The following is a 26,720-nucleotide window of genomic DNA, read 5'->3' as shown; positions in this document are numbered from 1 at the left end:
TATGATTTAAATATTTTTTTCTTAAAGTTTTTAACATTCTTTTTGGTTCAAACATGTGATAGCAGTGAAGAATTTGCTAAGATTTTTTCTGGAACCATTTATATAATTATAAATTTGAAATATAAGGCTTTAATTTCTAAAAAGATCATTACCATAAAGAGATATTTAAACCTGCTTCCCAGCTTTGACAACAAATCTAGGGTTTTAAAAACCGATGAATCTGAAAAAATCTAAAAGCTTAAGGTAACAGTTCAACATTGATTCTCAGAAAACATTCAAGTTTCTTTATAATTTACCATTATTATTAGTAAAATAAACTTTTATCACTGCTCCTATTCCAAAAGCTATTTCTAATGAATTCTTTAACTTTGATAAGTGTCTCAATAGCTTTTTAAACAATAATATAAATAAATTGAGGAAGATATATTGCCCTGCATTCAAAACTTGGAAATTCATGCTGGTAAATCAGCTCATTTTTTGAAATAGAAACTCTAGCAAAAAGCCTTAAGTGCATGTTTACCCAGGCACTACCATGTTTTCCTGATTCTACCTTCTAAGCAAAACATTCTTTTAACACTGAAGACTGCAGCTGTAATCAACATTCCAGGCACTCTGGCCTATACAGTTTTTATTTAACCACATACTTAAAGAGAAATTAGGATGTTTCTGTCACTCCTTCTGAAATTTAGAGCCCTGAAAAATTTCTAGCTCTGGCTGCTGTGGTTCAGTGGATTGAGTGCTGGCCTGGGAACCAAAGGGTCACTGGTTTGATTCCCAGTCGGGGCACATGCCTGGGATGCAGGCCAGGTCCCCATCAGGGGGCACATGAGAGGCAACCACACATTGAGTTTCTCTTCTTCTCTCTCCCTTCCTTACCTTCTCTCTAAAATAAATAAAATCTTTAAAAAAATAAAATCACAATCTTAAAATATTTTTTAAAATCTCCACTTATTATGGATTATCAGAGCTGACACTTGAGTGTGAATTCTGGAATGTTATCTCATCTGTGAACTTTCATTTCAAATATTGTCTGTAGAGAATCACAATAGTGGGAGAACTACTATTGGTCCCCAAACTCCACCCTCTCTATAACCATTCCCTTTGCCATGTGACTTTGCAGTCCTTCCTACTGAAGAAGTGGAGTCTAGTTCCCTGCTCTTTGACTTTGCATCTCACCCATGTGATTTGCTGTGGTCACCAGAATAAGGCAGAAGTGGCACTGAGCCAGTTTCACACTGAAGCTTGTGTTTTTCCACTTCTCTTACCTCTCTAACATTATCATGAAAAGAACATGCCTCAGCTAGCCAGCTAATCCAAGGAGGAAGATAAAAATATATGGGGCAAATGCTAGATTAGCCAACCCCCAGCTGACCCACCAGACATGAGAAATAAATGCTTACTGACACATGCTACTGACATTGCATTGGTTAGCTATGTCCACAATAACTTAAAGACCTTCCCTTTCCTCACTATTGGTAACAGGTGTTTCTTTCACCCTCCTAGAGGTCTTTCAGCCTCTAGGTCCCATGTAGCCCTCCTCTGACCCTAGACCTATTTATCCTTCTCCTATGTTACTTACGTTGTACATAGGGTGGACAAAAGTAGGTTTATAGTTGTGAGTATGCAAAACAGCTTACTCTTGTATTATTATTAATTATTGTATATTTATTATGAACAACTTTTGCCCACCCCTGGATAAAAATATATGCACTAAGCAGATGTTAATGCCATCACTTCCTTGGAACCATTTGGCTTCTTGATACATGTTTTCAGCTGCTCCCTGATCTAAGTCTCCATACCAATAGGCCGGATGACGAAACAAAACCAACCACACAGCACCATGTCATCCAAGTCACAGAGACTTTTCTACAGATTGAAAACTCTTGTCAAATCTCTGTATACCTTAGAAAAGTACACTACAATCTGGCCTGTGGAGAATAGTAAAGCTTAATACTCTTTGAGCCAATAATAATTTCTTTATTCTTAGATTATCAACCCCACTTTGAAAGATTTTTTCTCTTGAAGAGGTATCAATCAAAACCTCAACAAGTGTCACTATATGGTATTTCCAATAAAATGAGATAATGGAACTATTAGTATATAGTAACTTGTTACATTACTGCATTGAACATGGTTTCCATAATAGCAAGAAGCAAAATACCCTCTTGCTTTTTGCCAGGTTTATAACTGAGAGTCAGGTCACTTATTTTATGATTAGTGTGAGATTCAATAAATATGTGGGTTAAATGAATAACAGAGATTAATGGTACATGGATATCAAATAAACTATGACCCTAATGATTATTATAGATCCTGAAGAAATAATAAGAGGGGGAAAAAGTATATATAGTATGCCAAATAGATTTCTAATCCAGTGAGTCATTCAGCATTAATATAATAAAATATGCAAGTGATGTCAATTTGTGTTTAATTTGATCAGGACAATAATTCTGCTTATGTGCACTTTTTAAATTTGGTACTTATGTAGTATAATTTTCAGCTTACAATAAGAAAAATTTAAGAAGTAACATTCCTTGCAACCTACCTGATCCAGTTTAGTTCTCTTTAGTTTCTGCAGTGTTCTATCAGAGGTTAAAACTTTGGAACTGCTGTGCGCTTCAAAATATTCTTCTAAGTCAGTCTGAAAATACAAAGTCAGTTCTTAGTTTCAGTTATTTCTTTCATATCAAAACTAGACAGTAGTATTAGTGGAAAATATGTGTAATGCTTTTTTTTGGGTCAGTCACTACTTTCTATTTAAAGCAATAACAGATTTTGGACTAAGTGGATTTTATCGTAGTGATAAAACTGAGTAACTCTTAAGATCATAAAAGTTAGAGAAATGACTAGATTGAATAGTCTATTCTCCAAAATAATCCCCAAGTCTCAACATATAATTTCCATTTATACTTAAAACAGGGGGACTTTATGTATCAGAACCTTTATCTTGCCTCACAGTCTGAGCACATCTTTTAATATTAGTACAGTTGAAGTGCTGTGAAAATGAGGAGGATATCAACAGCAAGGTAAAAAAAAAAAAAAAGATTTGCTTACTATTAATCCAATAAAATGGCTTACACTTGTTCCACTGATGCGGGGCAGGGATAACCTCCACAGTAGTTTGGAAGGGATGAGAAGCCATTCAAGTAGCATGCTTCCCAGACTGCTCTGAATCTTTTCACAGAATGCCAGGATAATTAGCCTTTTCTCTACTCATAGTGTCTAAGGTGTTCTTCCATACAACTCAGCATGAGTTGTATGGATCCATTGCCACATTATTTACTTAGTTATATTGACTTGAATACATCAACATTACAAAAATAAAACTACATAAGAAGGTATACACTGAGAAGTCTTGCCCCCAATTATCCAGTCAATGTATTTTTATATTAGAATCTCATTTTTACACACTGAATTGAAATATCACCTTCAGCATATATTATAGTATTATTACATAAATAGGGATACAGACGGCCAAGACAGAAAGTCCAGAAAATAACATATATGGGAATTAATGTGAGAGGCTGACAAAATATAGAAAAATGAAGAAAAACAATTATGCTGATTTCCCCATTTGGATCTCTTCTCTTAGGGTACCATATCTTTGACATACTACACAATTTTTCTTGAAGGTTTAAGTCTCTCTCTTTACTTACTGTTTCATCTCTTTTCATTTTCTTAGAAGGTGTTTCTTTGCAAACAGGAGCTGAAACTCTATTCTGAGCTTGAATCTTTGAGCTCAACATAACTGTATTAGTGTCCTCTTCATCTTGTGCAACCCCTTCATCATCCTCCGAGTTGGAAGCAGAATACTCACTTTCACTCTCAGAATGAGAACTTGGGACTGTGGTGGGAAAAACAATTGGGAAAATTTGACAGTTTGACAAGAGAGGCATTGTGAGGTAATAAAAAGAACGTGGGCTTTGAAGCAAGAGCATTTGACTTCTGGTTTTATCATTCCTTGCTGACGATTTCACCAGAGCTAGTTATGTAAGTTTTCAGAGCACTGGTTTCCTCAATTATCAAATGAGGCTAATAGTGCCTAATTTAATAGACTGTTGTGAAGATTACAGTAAAGTGTATATAGAACTACTACCACTGCCTGACACACAGAAACTGTCAATCATACCTAATACCTCTTTCCTTCTTCCTTGCTAATAGAACTCCACTTTCGAAAAATGTGGCAATGTGTTCCACCCAGAGGGATAAATAATCATGGTCCTTTCCTTTGTCAGATACTTGCTTTCTCAGACTTCTTTGCAGCTAGGGTTGGCTATGTAACCCTTTGACCAATGAAACTTGAGGGGAAATTTGCTGCAAGCCTCTGAGAAAGACTCACCTTGCTTAAAGAAGGAAAGCCCCTTGTTTATATCAATAGCTTAAAACTAAGGAAGCCATTCTGCAATATGAAGTATCAAACCTAACGATGAAAAATGCTGGTGACAAAGCAAAAAGATAGGAAGAACCTGGGTCCTTCATGACACTGTTGAGTCACTACATGATGGAACTCTATATCCCTAGGCTTCTTATGATGTGAAATAATTAAATGTCTACGGTTTAAGCTGCCTACTGAAAATGTCATCCTAAGTGATACCGCACCCAATACATGGTAGTTGCCATTGTAAGTACTACTAATACACAGGTATACTCTATTCCAGAATTGATACAATAACATTTTAAAATAAACTATAGAAGTCCCCTCCTCCCCCAAATAAAGCTAGTTTTACACTCATAAAGTCAGGATAGAACAAGTTTTACATTCAACAAAGTATAAAACTATTATAAAAAGTTAACTTCAAAAATATGAATGACTTTAACCAAATCAGTATATTTGTTTTGAACAATAGATATATTTCATAATATCCAGAGTCAGCATATAACAAATACAGATATTAAAAGAGGGGGATAAAGGCTTGACTCTGTGGGCATATATAGCTGAGCAGATTCATATTTGCAAAGATTGCTGCTGCCCATGGTAGACACATGGGTTAGAAGTGGTAAGAGCTACCAGAAAATGTCTCTGCTTCATCTATAGCAGATCCACACCATACATGTAAGTATACGGATTCGGTGCTGATGACTGAGATAGAAAAGGAAATTCATCTTTTCTCTAAAAAGGATTCTTATGTGGGGTAAGGAGAAAACATAAGACCTGAGATATATTTGACACAAAATAATAACAATCACAGTTGCACATATCATCTTTTATTGCCTCAGATATCCAATCACTTAGTACTGCCATTTTTATGTTGATTAAAAATACAATAGTAATAGTAGCTCTATGAAATCTATACTTTGAGAAGGAAGGGGTGCAGCATGAATTTGACATTAGTTAATATTATTGTCAAGAAGTAAACCCCAAGGAGGAAGCTGACATCTTTCTGAAATATAAAGGTAAATAAATCATTTACCTCAAAGTTAAATATTTAAAAATAAAAAACCACCTTTAATTTTCCAGAAGGTAGGACCCATGTCTGTTTACTTGGCTGTGTAAAGCATTCCATACAACTATGAATATTTAACACTATTTCACTATAAAATTTTTAATAAATTAACAGAAGTACTTCCAAAACAAACTAAGTCTTGTTATTTTATTAGAGAAACATTTTAACTAAACTCAATACCCACTGACTATAGTGTGAAAGATACAATGCTAAGTGTTGGAGCAAAAAATATAAGATATAGTCCTTGCCCTTAAGGAATCTACAGTTTAATTGGGAATATGAACATATCTTGCCTTTCATGAAAATAGAAATCAGTAGTTATAAGAATAAAAGATAATAATGGCTAACACCTGTTACACACATATCAAAGTCAAGCACTACACTAAGCACTTTGAACATCCTTTATTTCAATTAATTTCAAAACAGCTCTGGGGCTGGTACCGTTATTCTATCTATTTTGCAAATTAAAAAACTGAGGAATAAAGAAGCGTCTAATAAATGGCTGGCCAAAGATAAAAAGCAAGCAGTCTAAGACTAGAACCTGTATACGTAACCATTACTGCCCTTGTTTAGATGCCTCTTTTTATAAAAACTCAGTGTAAAAAGAAATACATACCTAGTAATCTTTTCCTTAGAACACGAGGTGCTGTTGACAGAAATTCACTTTTATCACTGTCCTGTTTAAACATAAAAAAAGCAATATAGTTTAACCAAAAAATAATGATGACATGGAAATTCATGATGGATCTGAGTGAAAGAGGCTAGAAAAGAAGAAAAATATTTTGTTTTCAATAGGCCACATTAGAAATACTTCCCAGAACTGGAAGACAATGACAAACACACTGGTTGGGGAAAAAACAACAAAAATGATATAACAAACTCCAAAGGATTGCTAGAGTGATTCTGTAAATTGTATTCCAGACATCTGTAAAGTATATATGTACTTTTATTGTTATGTAAAGAAAAAACATAAGTATATTAGCGTTTTAAATCACTTTTCACCCACTAGATTAGCAGACTATTTTAAAAAACGTATTAATGTCCACTACTGATGAATAAACAGGGAAATGGGCACTCCTGTGCATATGGCAATGGGCCTTTTAATATGGTGGAAATTTACTGGTGTTAAAGCATGACATTCGGTGAGGAAAAAAGCAGAGATTCATACTTTTTGCTTTTGTATTTTTAAATTTGTAAGCACTTTACAAAAGTATAAAGTATTTTTTCTCAGAGAATTTAACATTTTAACACCATTACAATACTAACCCATTAAAATGCCCACTGTTGTTTACATGTTAATTTTTAATGGTACTGATAAAAAGATAAAGTACCTTTGTTTTGGGTCAAGATAAAAATATGACAAAAAATTTAAGTCTTCTAGTGTCGCAGGTTCAATTCCCAGTCAGGGTACACGCCTGGATTGCAGGCCATGACCCCCAGCAACCACACATTGATGTTTCTCTCTCTCTCTTTCTCCCTCCTTTCCCTTTCTAAAAATAAATAAATAAAATCTTAAAAAAAAATTTAAGTCTTTTGTTTTGTGATAGGTTGTTGGTGCTAGTTACAAATGTTAATAAATTCTTATTTGGGATATCAATAATGTACTATAGCCCTGGCCGAGTAGCTCAGTTGGTTAGAGCATTGTCCCAATACGCCAAGGTTGCAGGCTCAATCCTCGGTCAGGGCACATACAAGAATCAAGCATAAATAAGGTTATAACAGGTTAAGGAATGTATAAATAAGGTTAGGAACAAATCAATGTTTCTCTCTTCCCCCCTTTCTCTAAAAAATCAATAAGTAAACATTAATAATAATAATAATAATAGTACTACAATAAGTGAGTTTGTTCCAATGGATTTATGAAGTATAGTACATTTCAAATTTTTTTGATCTACACTCTCACTGTGAGGCCATCATCCTGCAAACTGAAAGGTCCCTGGTTCAATTTACGGTCAGGGCACATGCCTGGGTTTCAGGCCAGGTCCCCCGGTTGGGGGCATGTGAGAAGCGGCTGATTGATGTTTCTCTCCCTTTCTCTCCCTCCCTTCCGCTCTCCCTAAAAATAAATAGATACAATCTTAAAAAAAAAAAAAAAAACCTTTGTGATCTACATCCTCAAAATTTTTTTCATATTTTGCTATGTTGATCCAGTACATATGTATATATATAACTAAGATAATTATAATACTTACAAAATAGAAAATTTCTGTTTTATTCTATTTCATTTTTTAGACTGCACATCATGTCCTACTAAATTAATTTTAAGATCAAGAGTTGAGGCAGCCTCCATCCACATACCTTAATTATCAAGTCTGAGGATACCTGCATCAAAATAACTGTTTCCTAACAGTCTGTTCATTTGGCCAACCTGTTCTCCCATCAGGACAACAGATTACTCACCAGGGTAAAGACTTTGTTTGTCAAAGAGTAGTTTACTTCCCAAGACCTAGTTCAAGACTTCCTTCTCCCTGTGTCCACCAATCCTCAAATATCATGTCATGAATTTTGTCTGATATAGATCAGTTCCCCATTTTGATAGATGTGTCTTAAGCCTCCCGAGTCCAGGTCTCCTCAAGACTTACACATATTTGCCCCTGAACTCCCCCACCTAAGACACTGCCCTAAGACTCTGTCACAGTGATGTTGTCTCTTACTGTGGTAGGTGTAATATTTTATTAACAGGTTTTCTAATGGTCGCTTGGAGAATTGGCATGATCCACTAATGTGTTAATGATCCACAACTTAAAAAAATAATTTGCTAATATATCTAAATTATTGGTTGGATTATGGAAATGAGTTTTATTCTTTTGTAGTGATAATATATACAAGATATAGTGCAGGAAAGATGCATTTTTAAAGACAAAGGAGACTGTGACATGTCTAATTACACACCTGGATTGCCTAACTAAGCAGGACATTCCCACACAGGCCATAACCATGGCCCTGAATATTCACTCATAATCTTTCTTTTTCAACTTTCACCCGAGGCATATGTTTATTGATTTTCAGAAGGAGGGAAAGACAGCGAGAAAGAGGGTGAGAAACATCAATTGGTTTTGTCTCATTAGTGCCCCTAACGAGGACCCAACTTGCAACCTAGGCATATACCCTGGCTGGAATCAAACCTGAGACCTTCCAATTTACACACCAAGGCTCCAACTAAGTTAGCCACACCAGCCAGGGCTGAATATCCACGTTCTTATAAAAGGTGTGAATTTAGCCTGTACACAAGTCCAGGCACATCTAAATCTATAGCCTCCCAGACCTGACACACTCGCCACTCACATATTCATCATCATGGATTTGTCCTTGCCCATCTGGGCTTGCCCATATTCAGGCGGGGCCACTGGGCAAGGCATAATGAAAAAAATAAAACCACAAAAACACAGAGGAGAAAGTAAAAATTGTCAATTCCTTTAATCTACTCTAGTATGAATTAACCAAAGCCAACTTAATTTTCAAACGTAATTCCTAAAAGGGTAGACTAATAGACTTAATGGACCTTGGGATCAATCCCAAGAAACAACAGAATATTTTATATAAAAGCAAGCAAAACAAAACCAAACATGCAATTTCCAGGGCAGGTCTACTAAGCTGTAAATATCCAGGGATAGTCCTGACACAAAAGAGGCACGACAGTGGGGTCCAAAAGACCTGGCTTCATTTCCCAGCTGTTCTCCCTCCTAGCTAGGTGAACCTAGACGAGTCACTCCACCTCTCTGAACCTCAGATTCTTCATTTGTAAGTTAGGTATTTAATTGGCAAATACTTGTAAACTATAAAGCACTATATAAATTAAAAGATGAAATCAATATTTGTCATCACGTCTTACTTTATAATACTAAAGTTTTTGCTTGTTTATTTTAGTCAATTGCTTACCTTCGACTGAACTTCATCTGAAGTTGAATGCCCTAAAGAATGAAACGAAAAGCCATTACTTACTATGAATACCTCACTTTTCATCACACTTTAGTTTTATTACAAGCAAAGCTGCAGTTTCTACCCAGAAGCCACCACATATTATTGAATTCTCAATTAACTGCATCTCCACTGCAGGCTGAATTGTCACTATTAATTACACGTTTACTCCCATTAGTGACAGCAATGTCCTGCATTCCTGTAGCATTCATTAAAAAAAAAAGGAGCCCTTTTCTTTATTTAAAAGCTCATGTTCAACCTAGTTAGAATGGGTCACTCGAAAACAAATGCTCCACAATTCTCCATAAACTGTAAGACTTTCAAACCCCCAAAGCATTATATCAAATATTACTAGCCAAAGCAAATATTCCATGAACACGTGGCTACCTTAAGCAAATGACAACAGGAATTTAAGCCTCTTTCTAGTTGGCCCTATCAATCTGCACAACTACAACCAGCAGAAATATTTATTGATAGCTAAGTATTGGTGTACTAAGCACGCAGTTTCAGGTATTAAGTGCATTTTTTTAAATGAATTTGCAGAAGAGAAAATAAAAGATATAAAAATGTACTTATGACAAGGAAAGAAAAGTCTCATACTATTGTATAACCTAAAGCAATTATGAAAACCCTCTTCAAAGAACTGAGGTAAAATCTTACCCTTGCTACACTGAGGAATGTTTATAATTTCAGGATCATTCTTCAAATTCAATGACACATTTTTTCTTGGTGTTTTTGCTAGTTCTGAAGCTGTAAACAGAAGAAATATATAAACTACCTCTTAATGGACAATAATAGATAAAGAGGGAAAACAGCCTTATTTCACTTACATAAATTCTTAAAAAAAACAAACAAACATGCCTGCTACTATTATGTCTCTCATTTTTTTAAATGGGAGAAAATATAGTTGAATTTGTGTAAATTAAACCACTGACTGACTCAAACTCTTTCTAACCTATTTTAAACAGTTTTATCCTCCAATCTTGAAACTGACCCAAGATACTCATGAGAGTCCCCGAAAAAGCACTGGCTTCTTCTCTGTTTCTTAACCTCCTCGGTTCTCTGTATCATTCACTAGAGCTTTTTCAATGTTTCTTTGACATTACTGCTCCATTTCGGTTCAGTAACATTATCCTGGTCCCCTGGCTCCTGTTGGTAGTTATTCCATCTCTTTCACTGTCTTCGCCCTCCCCAATCATCTACCTGTAGGTATGCCTAAGGCTCAGGCCTTGGCCTTCTCGTTACACTTGAACAATATATTGATACCATTTTTAGACAAAAGGCTGCTGATCCACAGGATTGAAAAAAACTTCACATCAACAAAAAGACCTGAAGTACAAAACATCTTAGCTGGGATCATGTTGGTTTTATATTAAAACATGAAAATTATCTTTCCATGACTCTATTTTTCTTTCAGGCATGATGATGAAAATGCACACCATAACAACATTTAAGTTTCCTGCAGCACACACCGATATGACACATATCATTTCGGTTCTGTGCATGTTGATGATCTACTTGGAGAACTTCTACTTGATCACTTCTCTGGGGTTCCACTCTTTTCACTATTAGTTCTCCTCTTTCTCCAACATTCTTTGTCCTGCTTCATTGTCCTGTGGCTTCTTTTTGGTCTTGGTGTCTATCTGATCCTCCCCCTAATAATTACATTAGTATTTCTTCTCTGGTTTCTCAGATATCCTACACAGAATTCAGTCATTTCTAGAGATCAAAAAACTTTTACTTTCTTAATGTAGATAAGAAATATCAATTAATGTAAATTATTGCATATACAATATTAGGTTCAAAATTAATGATTATATTTGATATTATACTTTTCAGAAAAACTGATTTTTTTTGCAATTGACTGAATCATATTATTTTCAGAAACAGGTCTTATAATTACTTCTTATATGTTCCTATTCGGTGTCAACACTTAACAAGAGTGCTTTTCATTTGACCTTGAACATTTACAGGATCATTGGCTAGAATGATTGCTTAAAAATATACCAGTTAAGAAATATATGTTGCCCTGGCTGGGTAGCTCAGTTGGTTGGAGCACAGTCCTGTACACCAAAAGGTTGTGGGTTTGACCCCCAGTCGGGGCATGTACAAGAGGCAACCGACCCTGTTTCTCTTTGATCTGACATTGACATTTCTTTCCCTCTCTTTCTCCCTCACTCTTCTCTCTAAAAATAAATAAATAAAATCTGTTTAAAAAAGAAATATATGTTGGTGCTTTATAATTATAGGTTATAAGCCTTCTCACCAGGTAGTAATTATTATTCTATTGTTCCTGACATTTTAGTATTCCCAAACCTTCAAATAGTTATAGACTACCTTAATTTTCAAAGTGCTTTCACATGTTATTTTCTTTCCTCAAAGCTTTCAAAAGTGATAACCCCTCATACCACAGGATCCAAATATAGTGCTATCTGAATTTTTTCAAAGAATTAAATTACTAGTTTAATTTTAATGTTATATGTAATTTATTATAGTCTAACTCTCTGAAAATCAGTAACTCATGTGTAATTGGTATAAGTGTTAACTTGAGTAAGAAAATATTAAAACAGCCCATTCCCCAAAATTTATATAAATAGTTTTCTATATATAGTATAAAATTCTTGTGCAATAATTTCAGAACATACCTTTGTGACTTAAGTCACTCATTTACTTAACAAAAACTTGTTAAGAACCTATCTAAGATACTGTGGGAAAAAAAGGAAAACAGGGTTCCTACTATGAGAAACTTCTAACCTAGCTGAGAACAGAAGACATCTGAGCATGAAGAAACAAAAACTACTGACTTTAAGTACACTTGATAATATATGAAATGACATCCTTTATCATTCTAGGGAATGCAATTGGGAATGTGGTTAAAGACACTTTCTTTAGGTGAATAACAATTACAGAAATCAGAAAATTAACATACCTAATTTAGCCATCTTTTCAGGGTGTTTTCTACTCTGAAAAGAATAAACTTTATTCCCACCAACAGTAGTAGAGCCATTTTTCAAAGATTCTGAAAGAGAAAATACAATATGCATTTAGAAAAAATAGAATTAACCGGAAAAAAATCAATACATTTATACATAAAGTATTTTTAAATACACAACAGACTATGATACTGTTTATATAAATTTTAAAAAACACAAAAAATTTATTCACAGATACACAAAAATATATACATATATAAAATTTGTTTTTAAAAGCCCACTACAAAAACCCTCCACACTAGAGGGCTATGTATTCAATTCATGATAGTAGCTGCCCCTGTGGAGGAAGCACAGAAGTGACTTTATTAGTTACGTTTCCTTCCTGAAGCAAAGATGCAAAGTACAATTGCTAACTGAGGTTGAATTTAGACACAGTTGGTACATGGTAAAAGCTCTTACTCTCAAGACCCTGAGTTATCTTCATTTCTCAATCTTCCTTTTAAGTCCCAACTGCTACCTACAACGTACTGGACACTCACGGCTAGCAGCCTGCTCTTTAGCACAGCAGTTCTCAAAGTGTGGTCTGAAAGGTCTCTGAGGTCCTTCAGGCCAAAACTACCTCTTAATAACACAAACATAATTTGACTTTCTGACTCTCAATCAAGGGTGTATAGTGAGGTATTCCAGAGACTACAAGATGTGTGGTGACATCACCACCCTGTTGGCTACTGGAATGTGAAGAAGCACATAGAAAAATCCAGCTGTCTTCTACTAAGTCAGACATTGAAGAGATTTGCAAAAATGTAAAACAATGCCCTCTGCATTAATTTCTTTTGGAAATAAATTATTTTTATGATTTCCTGATTCTGACATTTTGATTGACTGACCAACTAACAATGGTTCTAATCACACTGGCCAAGAGGGCTTTACATTATATGTATTTATGTACATATAAAACTTGAGTGCCAGCTGTGAACCCAAAGGTTGTTGGGTCAATTTCCAGTCAGAGTACATGCCTGGATTCTGGGCCAACTCCCCATTTGGGGGTATGCAAGAGGCAACCAACCAATGTACCATATTTTGCCATGTATAATGTGCTCTTGTGTATAATGCATGCCTGCTTTTTTTCCCAAACTTTCAGGAAAATAAACTTTCATTTTAATTTTTTAATTAAATTATTTATGTATTTATATTTAGATACTTGTTTTTTATGTTATAAAGGAATTTTAGCATTTATTGTTGAACAAATTTTATGTAACAAATAATCACAAAACATAAGAACAGATATGAGGTATTTCTTAGGTACTACCCATGTATAATGTACATCCTTATTTTTCCCTCAAAAATTTGGTCAATAGAGTGTGCATTACACATGACAAAATATAGTATTGCACACTGATGTATCTCTCCCTCTCTTTCTTCCTTCCTTCTCTTCTAAAAGTAAATAAAATATTTTTAAAAACTATATATGGACAATAACTATATGTTTTTAAAAATAAGTAAAATCAATCAATAAAAATATTTTTAAAAGCTCACTTTTTTTCTGTTTATAATAGAAGACAAGACAGAAGCTTTATTATTCAGTATCTAAAGTAAGGTTAAAGAAGACTATGATATATGTCACCATTCCTTCCCTGGAAAAAACAATAAAAGAAAAGTTTCCTTGCCCTGACTGGTATGACTTAGTGAGTTGGGTGATGTTCCTGCAACCCAAAAGGTCCCAGTTTAATTCCGGGTCAGGGCGCATGCCTATGTCGGGGCCAGATCCTGGGTTAGCGGGTACATGTAAGGTAAATGATGGATGTTTCTTTCACATATTGATGTTTCTCTCTCTCTCTCTCTCTCTCTCTCTCTCTCTCTCCCACCCTTCCCCCTTTCTCCAAAAATAAATAAATAAATAGATAGATAGATAGCATCTTTAAAAAGAAAGAAAAGAAAACTCTCCTTCTTATAGCTTATCTGAAACACCACGCTCCACCCCTATACACATTTTGGCAAACAAGAAAAAACAGGAAGAGTCATGTCTACAAGATTTAACTATAAGTTATGGGCTCCTCTGCTGTACATGCCCATAGCCAAATGAACAGCTCCGTTTCCTGGACTGAGAGACTGTTGATACAAGCTTATATGTGTACATGCATGTACAAATAGATAGAAGATATACACCAAAGAGAAGATATACAGCAAATTGTTAAACAATTCCAGGTTTTCTAAAGCATGAATTTTCAAGAGGAATAATATTACTTCTGATGGAATGAAAACTGGCTCTAGGTGCAAGGAGGAGAAGTATGAAAAACATCTTAGATATTACAATGGTCTGTGGCCCTCCAGAGGTCATAGCACATAAAGAGATATACAGCATATATGTAGTATTAAAATTTCATGGATGGGGGTGATTAGGAGAAAACACTTAAAAGCACTCTCTGGAGAATGATAATTTTTCTTTAAAAAAAGAGGTTGAGAAACACTGCTCTAAAGCAAAATTTCCCCACCAGTCTGCAGAAATTAAAGGTCTGGGTTACAGGTGAGCTGAGTATTGCTCTGATTAGGCTTTGAGGATGTCTACAGGTTGGGTGGGAATAAGGGTCAGAAGCCGCAGGGCATTTGTCCCTGGTCTGGGCCATTCTCCATTTGTTCTAGCATGTTTCCAAATATTATTTGCTATTGGTGCTATTAGGTGAAAAAGGTTGGAAGCACTGAGTTTCTACTACAGATGATAAAAAACAATTTTTAAGAAAATACTTCTAAAAATACTGCTTTCAATCTATTCCTAGATCTAGCATAGTAGGTAGTCAAGAATCCTAAGTTGTACTTACAACATGCCTTAACAATGTCAGCTCTCCATTGGGAACACTTTTCAGAGAATCCAACCTGCCCATTAAGCCTATTAAGGGACAGCGGTCACTTTCTGTATCGTGCCATTTAACACTTGTAACAAAAGCAAAAGCAATGACTCAAAATGTAACAAAAAAGGTCAGGAGTAGTAGTCATAATGGCTATTTATAAGCCAAATACAAGAGAGTAAAAAATATGTACATGAGGGAAACAGAGGCCACAGAGAGAACAGAACAGATACACAGACATGAGGGAGACTAGGAAACCCATGAAAAAGCAAAGTCTCAGTTTTTAATTGGTACCAGTTCTGATGCTCCTAGAGCCCAACAATACTGATTTCGTTCCTTGACCTCTATTTTTTAGCCAACTTGAGTAGACTTGTGCTCCTTGCACCCTATTATAAACCTGTGCTCCTTGAGCCCTAATTAAATATAATTCAAGCCTGCCCTGGACAGGTGGCTCAGTTGGTTTGGACATTGTCCCATGCACCTAAAGGCTGTGGTTCCATGCTCAGTCAGGCCACATACCTAAGTTGCAAGTTTGATCCCCAGTCAGGGCACATGTAGGAGGCAACTGATCAATGTTTTTCTTTCACATTGATATTTTTCAAGCCTAAAGAATTGTAAGTATAATCTGTCAGGAATTTGGCATGGGTAGGTTAAAATGACATTATTTCTTGGAATGTTCTTCTCTATCTGTAAAGAAGATCACGGTAATAGTGAAGTGACTGGCTTTATGAAGTTATTTCAGATTGGTTAAAAGTAAAAACGTCTTAAAAAATAACTTTGGAGTCTCTAGTCTATACAATCTGTCTTTCTAAAAGTAATTAAGATGACTAGTTGTTTGTAGAGAACAAACCTGGAGTAGAAACTCAGTACTTCCAAACTTTTCAATTGTAGAGAATAAAACCTGAAGCAATGCTGCTTTTCTAATGAGAAATTATTGGATAGCACACCACATGAAAAGAGTTCTGCAGATGGATGGTGGTAATGGTAGCACAATATTTAATACAAGTGAACAAACTCAACTGTACTCTTAAAGATGGTAAAGATGGTAAAATTTTAATGTATATTTACAGTAAAAGAAAAATTGGAAAAAATAATATGGCGCACCACTGCCTAAGTTAACAGACTACTTTTATGTATCCTGCAAAGCAATTCTAACTATTTATAAATATACAGTCCCTCACCCTCCTCAAGTACCTTGAACATCTCGTCCTAAAACTGCCACATAGTTCTTATCTTTAAAGACTTCTTGGCCATCTTCCTCCAAATCATACTCTGTCTTCTTTATTATTTTTTTTGTGTTGACCAAAAGTTGAGGTCGCTCCTTTTTTAATTTAACTCCTGTAAGAACATCAAAAGAATCAGAACATGAAAGGTATAAATTCTTTCTAAGTAAATAAATTGCACTACTTATATTGTTATTACCAAAAAGATGGAAAAAAATTCAGTGTACTCTCTTTGATTAAAGAACACATCCAAGCTTCCACAGCTTATATGTTAAAAAAAATAGAAAAACCTTGAAAGTATGTATTTTGAGGGGTCAAAATAACTACATTTCTATCACAATGGGTAGTTATTTACCAACACTATTGAGCATTTCATATTGGAAAAGGCTTATTTTTAATTTTCAATAAAGTTTGAAAGGAATGAACGAAAAATTAGTTTTTATTCAGAGTCTTACTAGATCAACTACTTTGTGCTATATTTTCAAAATAGAAGGTTAAGATATTTTAAAAGTGAAATAATCCAGCCACATAGTCATGAACCATGACTTTTATAGTTCAGTTGATTGGTTGTCATCACACAGGCTAAAGGTCACCAGTTCCATTCCTGGTCAGGGCACATGCCTGGGTTGCAGGTTTGGTCCCCAATTGGGGCATGTATGAGAGGCAACCAATCAATGTTTCCCTCCTTCTTCTCCCTCCTTTCCCTAAAAATGAATAAAGTCTTTTTAAAAAAAATCCATAACCATTATAAAAATTGTATGAACACCTAGTACCTTCTTCTCTATCAAGAATATGATGAAGAACATCATCATCTCCCACGAACCGAACCTCCAGCATATTGTCTTCTTTTAAATTCAATTTATTCATCCTTGCCAACCTAAACAAAAGGAATAAAGCACTCAAAAGTGATGAAAAATTCCTATCAACAGCCAAATAAATTAAACATACACACAATGAATACATGTATATGTATTCATATTCAACATTTTAAAAAGTCTTCTTGAAGAAAAAAAAGTTTTCTTAATTATGAAGACTATATTATGCATTATTGTATTGACGTAATGTTTTTGATAAAAAGAGGAAGGAGTGTTTCAGATTAGAAAAAAGCCAAATCCAATCAAGGCAACTAAAATTCCCTATGGTACTGACAAGAAAATAAGTCCACCTACACAGAAAGCTCTAATCAATCTACAGAACAACATTACCAGAAAGGGAATGGTTAATACATGAGAATTTAGAAAAGGTACAACCAAACAAAGAATATGGTTTGGTGGATTTTAATTTCTGCTCACTAGAAAGATATAGTCCATTTGGAGAAGTCTGTGTGCTTCACTGGTATACCAAGCCTGGATCAAATAATCCTCAAGTACCTCCCTTTAGTATTACTGCATGCTCGCCAAACAACTTTAAAAATATGAATATGGCTTTCTTGGCATCTTGGCAATTAAATAATAAGCATAAATCTTTTCAATACTTTATAGTCAGTTCTTCACTGAACAAGCATGAGTTTGGCAGGCAAAAGATTAATCAGCTCTAGCCACTCTGACAAAATTTAGCTTCATAACTTATAATACAAATAGCCTGAAATTAATTAATGATGATTCTAACTAGCTGCCAGCTAATCATTTTACCCCAAAAGATGATTTCTCTTATTAATCCTATTTTTGCCTTTTCTGCTGACAAGAGGAACTACTAACTGTGCCCCTCATGAGTCAGCTATCTACATGCAGATAACTTACTTGATATTGTAACTAGCACTTAAAATGACTTGCCTTAGTTTTCATTTACCTTTAAAGGCACTGCATATTCTGCAGTTGAAAAATTCAGGTAGAGCCACCTGTAATTGAAAAAAGAACTCAGTCAGCATCAGCTAATAGGAAAACCAAAGCAACCAAAGGTCATGAGTTTTAACAAACAAAATGAATCGATAAATTGATTCTTACAAAGCTGAAGTTGTTATGGTAGTTATTATTTACAGTAAAGGGTAAAATAACCAGTACCATTTTAGCCAGGAAACTTTAGAAACTGAGATCTGGATTGGGGAGAGAATAGAGGGAGGAAGCCAAAATATGAGTACTTACTATATGCTAGACATAGTTCTGAATATTCTATATGTATTCTCATTTAATCTTCACAATGATTCTATTTGTATATAATGACAATACTTCATTTATAATTAATATGACCATTGCCAGTACAATATATCTTTTTGAGTTATCTTTGTAGTCACAATAGTGCTTATTTATGGGAATACAGGTATACAGAGAAAAGGGTTACTACATCTACATGACATTTGTATAAAATAAACTTAAGATTTTTTTTATGTTTGTATAAAACAGTCTTTTTGAGGGGCTATTTGTCAGGTTCTGTTTCAGGCATTTTTATGTACACCAGATCATTAATCCTCAGATTCACTGAGGTAAAATATATATAATTTCCCCTATTTATAGATAAGCAAACTGAGTTAAATATTAAATTATTCAAATTCACACAATTAGAAAGTGAATTAGGGCTAAAACTCAAGTTTGCCTAATTACAAACTCTCCAATCATTCAGTTCAACCATGCACTTCTGCCATTAAATAAAATCTGTTATCCTAAATGCCTGTTTTGACATCTGAAAACTATTCACAATATGTTTAATCACTTTCCCATAGGACAGTACAAATATTCAAAGACATCTAGAGCTCCTTTAGGTTTCCAGTTCATTATGTCAAACATCACTAGTTCTACCAAGCATACTTTTAAAAGCATGGTCAGATTCAGCATAGTGTACATTATTTAAAACTGTATACTGCTGTGTTCTATAAAGGATTTGAAGCAGTGATAATAAGCAAATGCAATAAAATAACGATAAACTATAATACTAATAGGGAGTTCTGGATCAGGGAAAAGATAAAGCAAAGCAGAAAATAAAATCATACAAAGAATTTTGGCTTTTTGTCTATTTCAATGCTTCCCATTAACTCTTGTTGTATTATATCTTTCATTTTCATCAGTGGCAAACTGTTACGTTGTAAAACAGAATATATTTATTAGTAAAAATTAGATGAAAAAGAATTTTAGCTTTAAGCTTCCTAGCATCAAAGTGAAAATGGAGGAAAGTCAATTTCCAGTACATTAATTCTCATTAGCAAAAGTTTAGTAGTTCCATCAGGAGGGAAAAAGATTTTCAAGTAAAATTTAAAAACAAATATTCCAGACAATGAATATTTTCCTAGGCAATTTCCCTATGGCATTTTACTTAAGAATTGTCTGGACAGAGGTAGCCTAACTTGGTCTTATTTCCTTTTCTAGTTTTTTGTTTGTTTGTTTTCTTAAGAGAGACATCAATAGGCTGCCTCTCCTAGGCTCCTAGATGTCAGGAGCAGGGACCTCCAGTACGGGCGGGGATGGGGGCTCCCCCCAGGACAATACCGAATGTGCCCTGACCGGAAGCCAACCCACAACCTTCTGATTTACAGGATGACTCCCCAACCTAGACAGCCACAAGACCAGGGCCCCTTTCTAGATTTTTAAATTATCTATTATATAGGATCGAATCATCAAAATGAAGAAATTTCTACAAAGACTTTGAAAGAAACCTTTCCTTGCTTTTTCTCCAAGAATTTCTGAAAACAAAACAAAACAAAAAAAACCCTCTACCCAACAAATCACAATAAAAGGCACTGTCTTAAGCACTTACTTTAAGTGGATTCCTTTCAAGGAGTTAACAAGGTAATATAGCAGCACCAAGTGAGTGTTAAAACAGCAACACTCGCCTCTGAAAGCAAATAAAGCATTGGCTGCAAATTTTAAAAACACAATCCTTTTTTAAAAGGGGTATAGATTAGTACCTAAGCACCAATTTTAATGTCAGATAAACTTTGGTTCTGATGTTAACGCCACACTAACTGTGTGACTGCGGCTTTGCACAAAGTTGTGATTATTAAATGAAACCATGTGCTTGGCACATGAAAATGCTAATTAAATGTTCCCTATTATGGGTATTTTTACTTTTAACTTCGACTTAACCATGCAGCTCTCTTGTAGTTCTCTATATCCCATCTGACAGAAAAAGGGCTGAATAAACACTGAATAAAAGCGGTCCTTGACACAAAGCTGTAGGGCCACGCTCTTTCTTCAGATTGCAATTTAACTAGGGAAAGATGTGATGGTTCCATTAGGATTTCAGTTGTAAAATGACAAGTGACGCATCAACATCCTTTTAGTTTAAAAAGCTCTAGCAAAAGAGCCTGACTTATTGACACTTTACAACCAAGCGTTGTCCCCAGAGACTGCTCAATTAAAGTTCCTGCCGGGCTTCCAGGTTGGGAAGAAATCGCTCCAGTGGTAGTTCTGGGACGAAATCGCTTCCTCCGCAGCGCTCGTCGTACCTGCTTCTCTCCCAGGGCACTTTTTACTTCGCTGGGCCCCGTTTCAGATATTCGCAGTTCTCTCTTTGCAATCAAAAGATTCCTTACGCCGGGAAGCAGGCATGTTGTTAACAGGCATCCTTTGCACAGAAGGCCTACCACTAATGGACAGACCGACCAAGGTTGTCTTTCTAAAGGGAGCCTGTCACCCAAAGTATTTACGGACTTCAGTCTGGGCCTCGCACCATTGACCACTAGTTGTCTGCGCTCCGCCCGCCAGGGATCCTCGGGACCACAGGGCTAGGGGGGACAGCCCAGGGAAGGAAAAGGGGAGACACAGCGACCCTGCCCCGAGTGCCAAGGGGAAGCCCGGGACACGGTCACCCCTGCTCGATCGCTGGGCAGGACGCACCTCACCTCACAGGCTGGAGCTAAGCAGGAAAGGGAGGCAGGCTGCACGCGCGCCACTCCCCGCACAGCTAGGTGTCCCCCAGGCGCGGTTCCTGCTGCCTCCTGCCTGCCCGATGCTACCCCGCTGAGTGGTCGCGGAGGGAAGGCGGCTTCGGCCCGATGGGGAAGGCCAAAATCTCGCAAGAGGTGCAGAAGCCAGGTCTCTGGGTTGCACGGAAACAGACTGCAGCGCGGCTAGCGGGGGATGGGACGCCTGCTAGTACACACCGAATCTCCCGCCCTGCTCAGTGGGCGGAGCCCCGGAAAACCAATAGGAAGCCGCGTAGGCCGAGAGCGAAGGCTCTGCTGGCCACCCGGCGCAGACCTGCGGGCCGCCCTGCCCGCCAAGAAACTTGAGGAAAGCTAATCCCAAAGCGCTAGATTTGGGGCCTTTCCTCTTTCCGTTTCCGGGGAAGGAAGAAGGAAGTGTTGGTTAGATCCCAGGAAGATTGCGGAGGTATAGTACGCTGAGCGGTTTCTCTGTCTTGAGGGGATCTTAAAAGTGTTCATTAGTTTCTCTACATACCTTCTTTTGAGGAAAAAATATAATGGGAATGAATTTGCGGTTTTTGTTTAAACTTTACTTCCTTTGGCGTGAAATGTAGGATCCCGTGGATCTCAAAGGTTAAGGGCTAGGAGGAGGGGAGAAATTCCTCTCTGTAAAGAAGAGAATTAGAGCCCCGACACTCAATATGGAGTTAGGATGAGACTGCTAATGGAATGAAAAGACAGGGAAAACAAGGATCAGGCATAGAAGGAGGTAATGAGGAAGAAAGGAATGAACCTGCTGGGACACAGTATTACCAACTAACAGAATGCTCATTCATTTGGATTCAGTCATTCATTCAAGACAAAACTGCAGAGCTCCCTGTGACGAATAGCGTGTAGAAATAAAAGAGTCAGAGTCACTATAGCCAAGCCTCTAAATTACTAAAATCAAGTAGGTTGGGGGTATGAGGAAACAGTTCCATTTTTATTTAAATAGCCTGGGTACTTAAACTTTTGAACTTTTCAGTCTTGTGTCAATGTCTGGATATACATCAAACCTTCATATAACCCTCTGATTACTCCCTGGACTAAGGAAAGAATGTTCCCATGTTTAGGCCACTTGACAACCATTATCCAGACCACTAGTCATCTAGAGCAGGGGTCCCCAGCCACTCTCGTCCACCACCCCCACTGCCTCTGCCCCGGCCACGGACCAGTACCAGTCAGGCCTGTTAGGAACCAGGCAGGAGAGAAGCTCGCCAGAGCTCTGCCTCCTCGCCATGTCCCTCTCCTTGTCCACCCCGCCCCCGCCTGAGCTCCACCACCTGTCACTCCTGCCACCCACCCCCACCGCCGCTTCCGTGGAAAAACTGGTCCCTGGTGCCAAAAAGGTTGGGGACCTCTGATCTGGAGGATTATCGTCTTGGACCTGTCTAGAGACTAAATGCCGGACCAATTCTTCTCAAATGTACTTTTCACTGTAAGAACTCAGCTTTTTTCTGTGGATGACTCTGGGTATGACCTAGTTGTGCTTATGGTTTGCAAATCATAAAACCCTTGAATAAATCTTCATTATTTCTAGCCAAAGCCACCACCAGACTCTTTTTGAGTTCAAAACCTACCAAATAATAAAGGTGCACTATTAAGTGAGCCAACATAACTTCTGTCCTCACAGTAACTACTATATTGGAAGATAATGAAAACACAATAGTGAGAAAAATGCTATGATATTGTAAGTCCAGTGTTTTATTAGACTATAGTGTGGCAGGAATATCTAATTAAAGGATAGAAGAAATCATACTTTCCTTGGAGGAAGAGATATATTTAAACTAAACCTGAGAGTTGAATAGATTTGAGCCAGGAAAACAAAAGGAATAAAATTTTCCAGGTAGAAGGCCCAAATCAATACAGCAAGTGCATAAAGTACCAAGAAGCAAGTGCCAAGTTTTGGTCTGTTGTTATGAAGGGCTAGTTTGTACTGAAAAATTACTAGTCAGATTTGTACTGAGAGATTACTAGATAAAGGGGGTAAGAGTGGGAGCAGAGGGACAAAAGAGGTGGAGGTACGACCATTTTGGAAGCTGTTCAGGACATCCAGTTGAGAAACTGAAATGATGGTAGCCTAGATAACTTTCTCACTGAATTCCAAACCCCTTACCTACACTTTTCTCTTCCTTATAAAAAAGATTGGTTTAAAAATGGAATTTAAGACAGTCTGTTAGGGTACATAACCCACCGACTTCTCAGATCACTGACCATCTGAATAAAGTGCCCATAAAGATTTAATCCCTATTTCTGCTTATTGGTTCTGGTAGTGACAGGAAGCACAAACACCAGCTTTTCTGGTTTCAGGTTTGAAGTTTAGGGCCTGGATTTAAAAGACTCTAATATAATCTGATTAAACATGGTGAATTGAACACTCTTGAAATGCAACTAAAATAACAACAAAAAAAATTTAAGTTGTTGAAAAACAAAGACTCAACTGAACAATCTAATTGGCTTTATTGAATGATTCATGAATCTGGCAGCATCCCATCTAACAAACAGTAAGTTGCCCTAAGGAGTTACACAAAATGGAAGGTTTTTACAGGCAGAAAGATGGTGGGACAGGGAAGTTAAAGGAGTCCATTATTTCAGGCAAGTTGACATTTCCCACGAGGCTGGGGGTGGGGGGGGGGCAGGATTCTTATCAAGCAGATTACCTCACTAGTGCTCACCAGGAAATTCCAGGTTGATTGGTTTAAAATCCTACTCCTGGGAGTGGCTGAAACTGCAGTTAGGTTGGGTATTAAGTCTTGATGTAAGTTAGCACAGGTGACTCCATTCAGGTCTGTTGTTTGTTTTTAACAAAGTATAAACAACAATATAACAGGCCCTGGCTGGTGTGGCCCAGTGGATTGAGTGCTAGCCTGTGAACCTAAAGGTTACCAGTTCGATTCCCAGTCAGGGCATATGCCTGGGTTGTGGGCCCGGTTTCCCATTTAGGGGTGTGTGAGAAGCAACCAGTGTGATCTCTCACACATGGATGTTTCTCTCCCTTTCATTCTCCTTCCCTTCCCATCTCTCTAAAAATAAATAAAATCTTTTAAAAAAAATTTTTAAAGAACAGGAAAAGAAGAGAGATAAAATAACAAAATTTTGGAAGATGTATAGTGATTAGGCAAAACTGAATGAGCTAAAACCCGGGTCTGCAAAGGAGGATGCAAATAGGAAGCCTATTTCTGTCACAGAAGTTCAGGTGGTCTTAGGAATTAGTCTACAGGAAATTTAGAAGAGCAGTATAGGGCTGAGAAATGGAGGGTAGGTTAAAATCAGAAACAAGGAACAATTAGTTCTCACATCTCCTGTCCTACTTAGCAGGGGGCCAGGAAATTACAAGATGAACTACAGAGGACTTGGACACAGCACAACAGAGTAGGAATGAGAAGTCAAACTGTAATTGGGGAGGGATGGGATTGGACAGATTATGTGGAAAACTAGGAAACTTCTCTTTTGTCTCCTAGAACAATGGCAATTAGTCATATATCCCCTGGTTGTTAAACACCTTCTCTCCAGGCAGGCTAATCAGAAGTCAGGTAGATGGGAGACCCCCACTGAGAAAGCCAGTTAACCTATTGGTCCATACTGAAACCTACTACTGATAAGTCTTTCCACTGCAGGCAGAGCTTCCAACCAATTTTAGCATCACCAACTTTTGAATACTTAAGTCTGAAAGAGACGAAACAAATAAAAAAGGAGCAAACAGGATATGTGGAACCCAGAAGAGAATGTATTCCAAATGGTTAATTTTTAAAATCTCGGAGAGAGGACTGAGACTCCCGGCCAAGATGGAAGCATAGCTAGATGCACTTTGCCTTCTCCCACAACCAAAAGGACAACAACAAATTTAAAAACAAAAAACAACCAGAACTGCCAAAAAATCGAACTGTATGGAAGTCTGACAACCAAGAAGTTAAAGAAGAAATATTTATTCAGACTAGTAGGAGGGGTGGAAACAGGCAGCTGAGGCAGAGAGGACTTGCAGCAAGGTGGGGCCTGGAGGACCTGGAGGCACCAGCTCTCAGACTGGGCAAGGTGGCAGCTGGCAGAGTGGGCAGTCCCACATTTGCATGCAGATAAACCAGGAGGAACAAGTGGGCAGTGAGACAGACCGCACAATCCAGGGATCCAGCACAGAAAATAAAGCCTCGAAACCTCTGACTGAAAAAACCTGCAGGGGTTGGGGCAGCAGGAGAAACTCCCAGCCTCACAGGAGAGTTCATTGGAGAGACCAACAGGGTTCTAAAAGGTACACAAGCCCACCCACCCAGGAATCAGCACCAGGAGGGCCCAATTTGCTTGTGGGTGGCTGGGGAAGTGACTGAAAGCTGGCCTAGAGCCCAACAAGCAGCATTGCTCCCTCCCAAACCCCTGCCCCACTTACAGCCCCACACCACAGAGATGTGGGTTGCCCCACCCTGGCGAATACCTGAAGTTCTGCCCCTTAATACCTAAGAGGCCCACTGAGACAAAAAAAAAAAAAAAAAAAAAAAAAAAAAAAAAAAAAAAAAAAAAGCCCAAATGAAAGAACAGATCAAAGCTCCAGAAAAAAATAGAACTAAGCAATGAAAAGATAGCCAACCTATCAGATGCACAGTTCAAAACACTGGTAATCAGCATGCTCACAGAATTGGTTGAGTATGGTCACAAAATAGAGGAAAGAGTGAAGGCTATAAAAAGTGACTTAAAGAAAAATGCACAAGGAACCAACAGTGACAGGAAGGAAACTGGGACTCAAATCAATAGTTTTGACCAGAAGGAAGAAATAAACATTTAACCTGAACACAATGAAGAAACAAGAATTAAAAAAAAAAAAAAATGAGGAAAGGCTTAGGAACCTCCAGAACAACTTTAAATATTCCAACATCTGAATCATAGGGGTGCCAGAAGGACGATAGAAGACCAAGAAATTGAAAACTTTTTTGAAAAAATAATGAAGGAGAATTTCCCTAATCTGGCAAAGGAAACAGGCTTCCAGGAAGTCCAGGAAGGTCAGAGAGTACTAAAGAAGTTGGACCCAAGGAAGCACACACCAAGGCACATCATAATTAAGTTACCCAAGGTTAAAGATAAGGAGAGAATCTTAAGAGCAGCAAGAAAAGAAGAGGCAGTTACCTACAAAGGAGTTCCCATAAAGCTGTCAGCTGATTTCTCAAAAGAAACCTTGCAGACAAGAAGGGGCTAGAAAGAAGTATTCCAAGTCATGAAAGGCAAGGGCCTACATCCAAGATTACTCTATCCAGCAAAGCTATCATTTAGAATGGAAGGGCAGATAAAGTGCTTCCCAAATGAGGTAAAGTTAAAGGAGTTCATCATCACCAAGCCCTTATTATATGAAATGTTAAAAGGACTTATCTAAGAAAAAGAAGATCAAAAGTCTGAACAGTAAAATGACAACAAACCCACAACTATCAACAACCAAACATAAAAAATAAAAATAAACTAAGCAAACGACTAGAACAGGGAAAAATCACAGAAATAGAGATCACATGGAGGGTTATCAGTTGTGAGGGTGTGGTGGGAGAGTG

General features: G+C 37.1%; 1 protein-coding gene across 4 annotated transcripts in view; it reads right to left on the bottom strand.

The window, feature by feature from the left end:
• Positions 1-21,372, bottom strand: part of ORC2 (origin recognition complex subunit 2) — a 39,430-nt gene extending 18,058 nt beyond the window's left edge. The window contains exons 1-10 of one of the 4 annotated variants that reach the window (XM_036023100.1): positions 21,128-21,372; positions 18,150-18,198; positions 17,135-17,238; positions 16,333-16,476; positions 12,292-12,381; positions 10,023-10,112; positions 9,324-9,355; positions 6,061-6,121; positions 3,657-3,844; positions 2,546-2,641 (exon numbers count right to left, since the gene is read on the bottom strand). In XM_036023100.1, coding sequence (XP_035878993.1) covers positions 2,546-2,641; positions 3,657-3,844; positions 6,061-6,121; positions 9,324-9,355; positions 10,023-10,112; positions 12,292-12,381; positions 16,333-16,476; positions 17,135-17,228 — 795 coding nt within the window. In that variant the 5' untranslated portion in view covers positions 17,229-17,238; positions 18,150-18,198; positions 21,128-21,372. Of the gene's footprint in view, positions 1-2,545; positions 2,642-3,656; positions 3,845-6,060; positions 6,122-9,323; positions 9,356-10,022; positions 10,113-12,291; positions 12,382-16,332; positions 16,477-17,134; positions 17,239-18,149; positions 18,202-19,227; positions 19,684-21,127 lie in introns of those variants that run through there. The other 3 variants (XM_028508864.2, XM_036023101.1, XM_036023102.1) reach the window with 3 other exon arrangements.
• Positions 21,373-26,720: the final 5,348 nt, after the last annotated feature.

This window comes from Phyllostomus discolor, chromosome 4 (genome assembly GCF_004126475.2).
Source record: "Phyllostomus discolor isolate MPI-MPIP mPhyDis1 chromosome 4, mPhyDis1.pri.v3, whole genome shotgun sequence".
Taxonomy (NCBI): Eukaryota; Metazoa; Chordata; class Mammalia; order Chiroptera; family Phyllostomidae; genus Phyllostomus; species Phyllostomus discolor.
The sequence above is the reverse complement of the archived record's forward strand: the minus strand, read 5'-3'. Positions and strand labels throughout refer to the sequence as shown.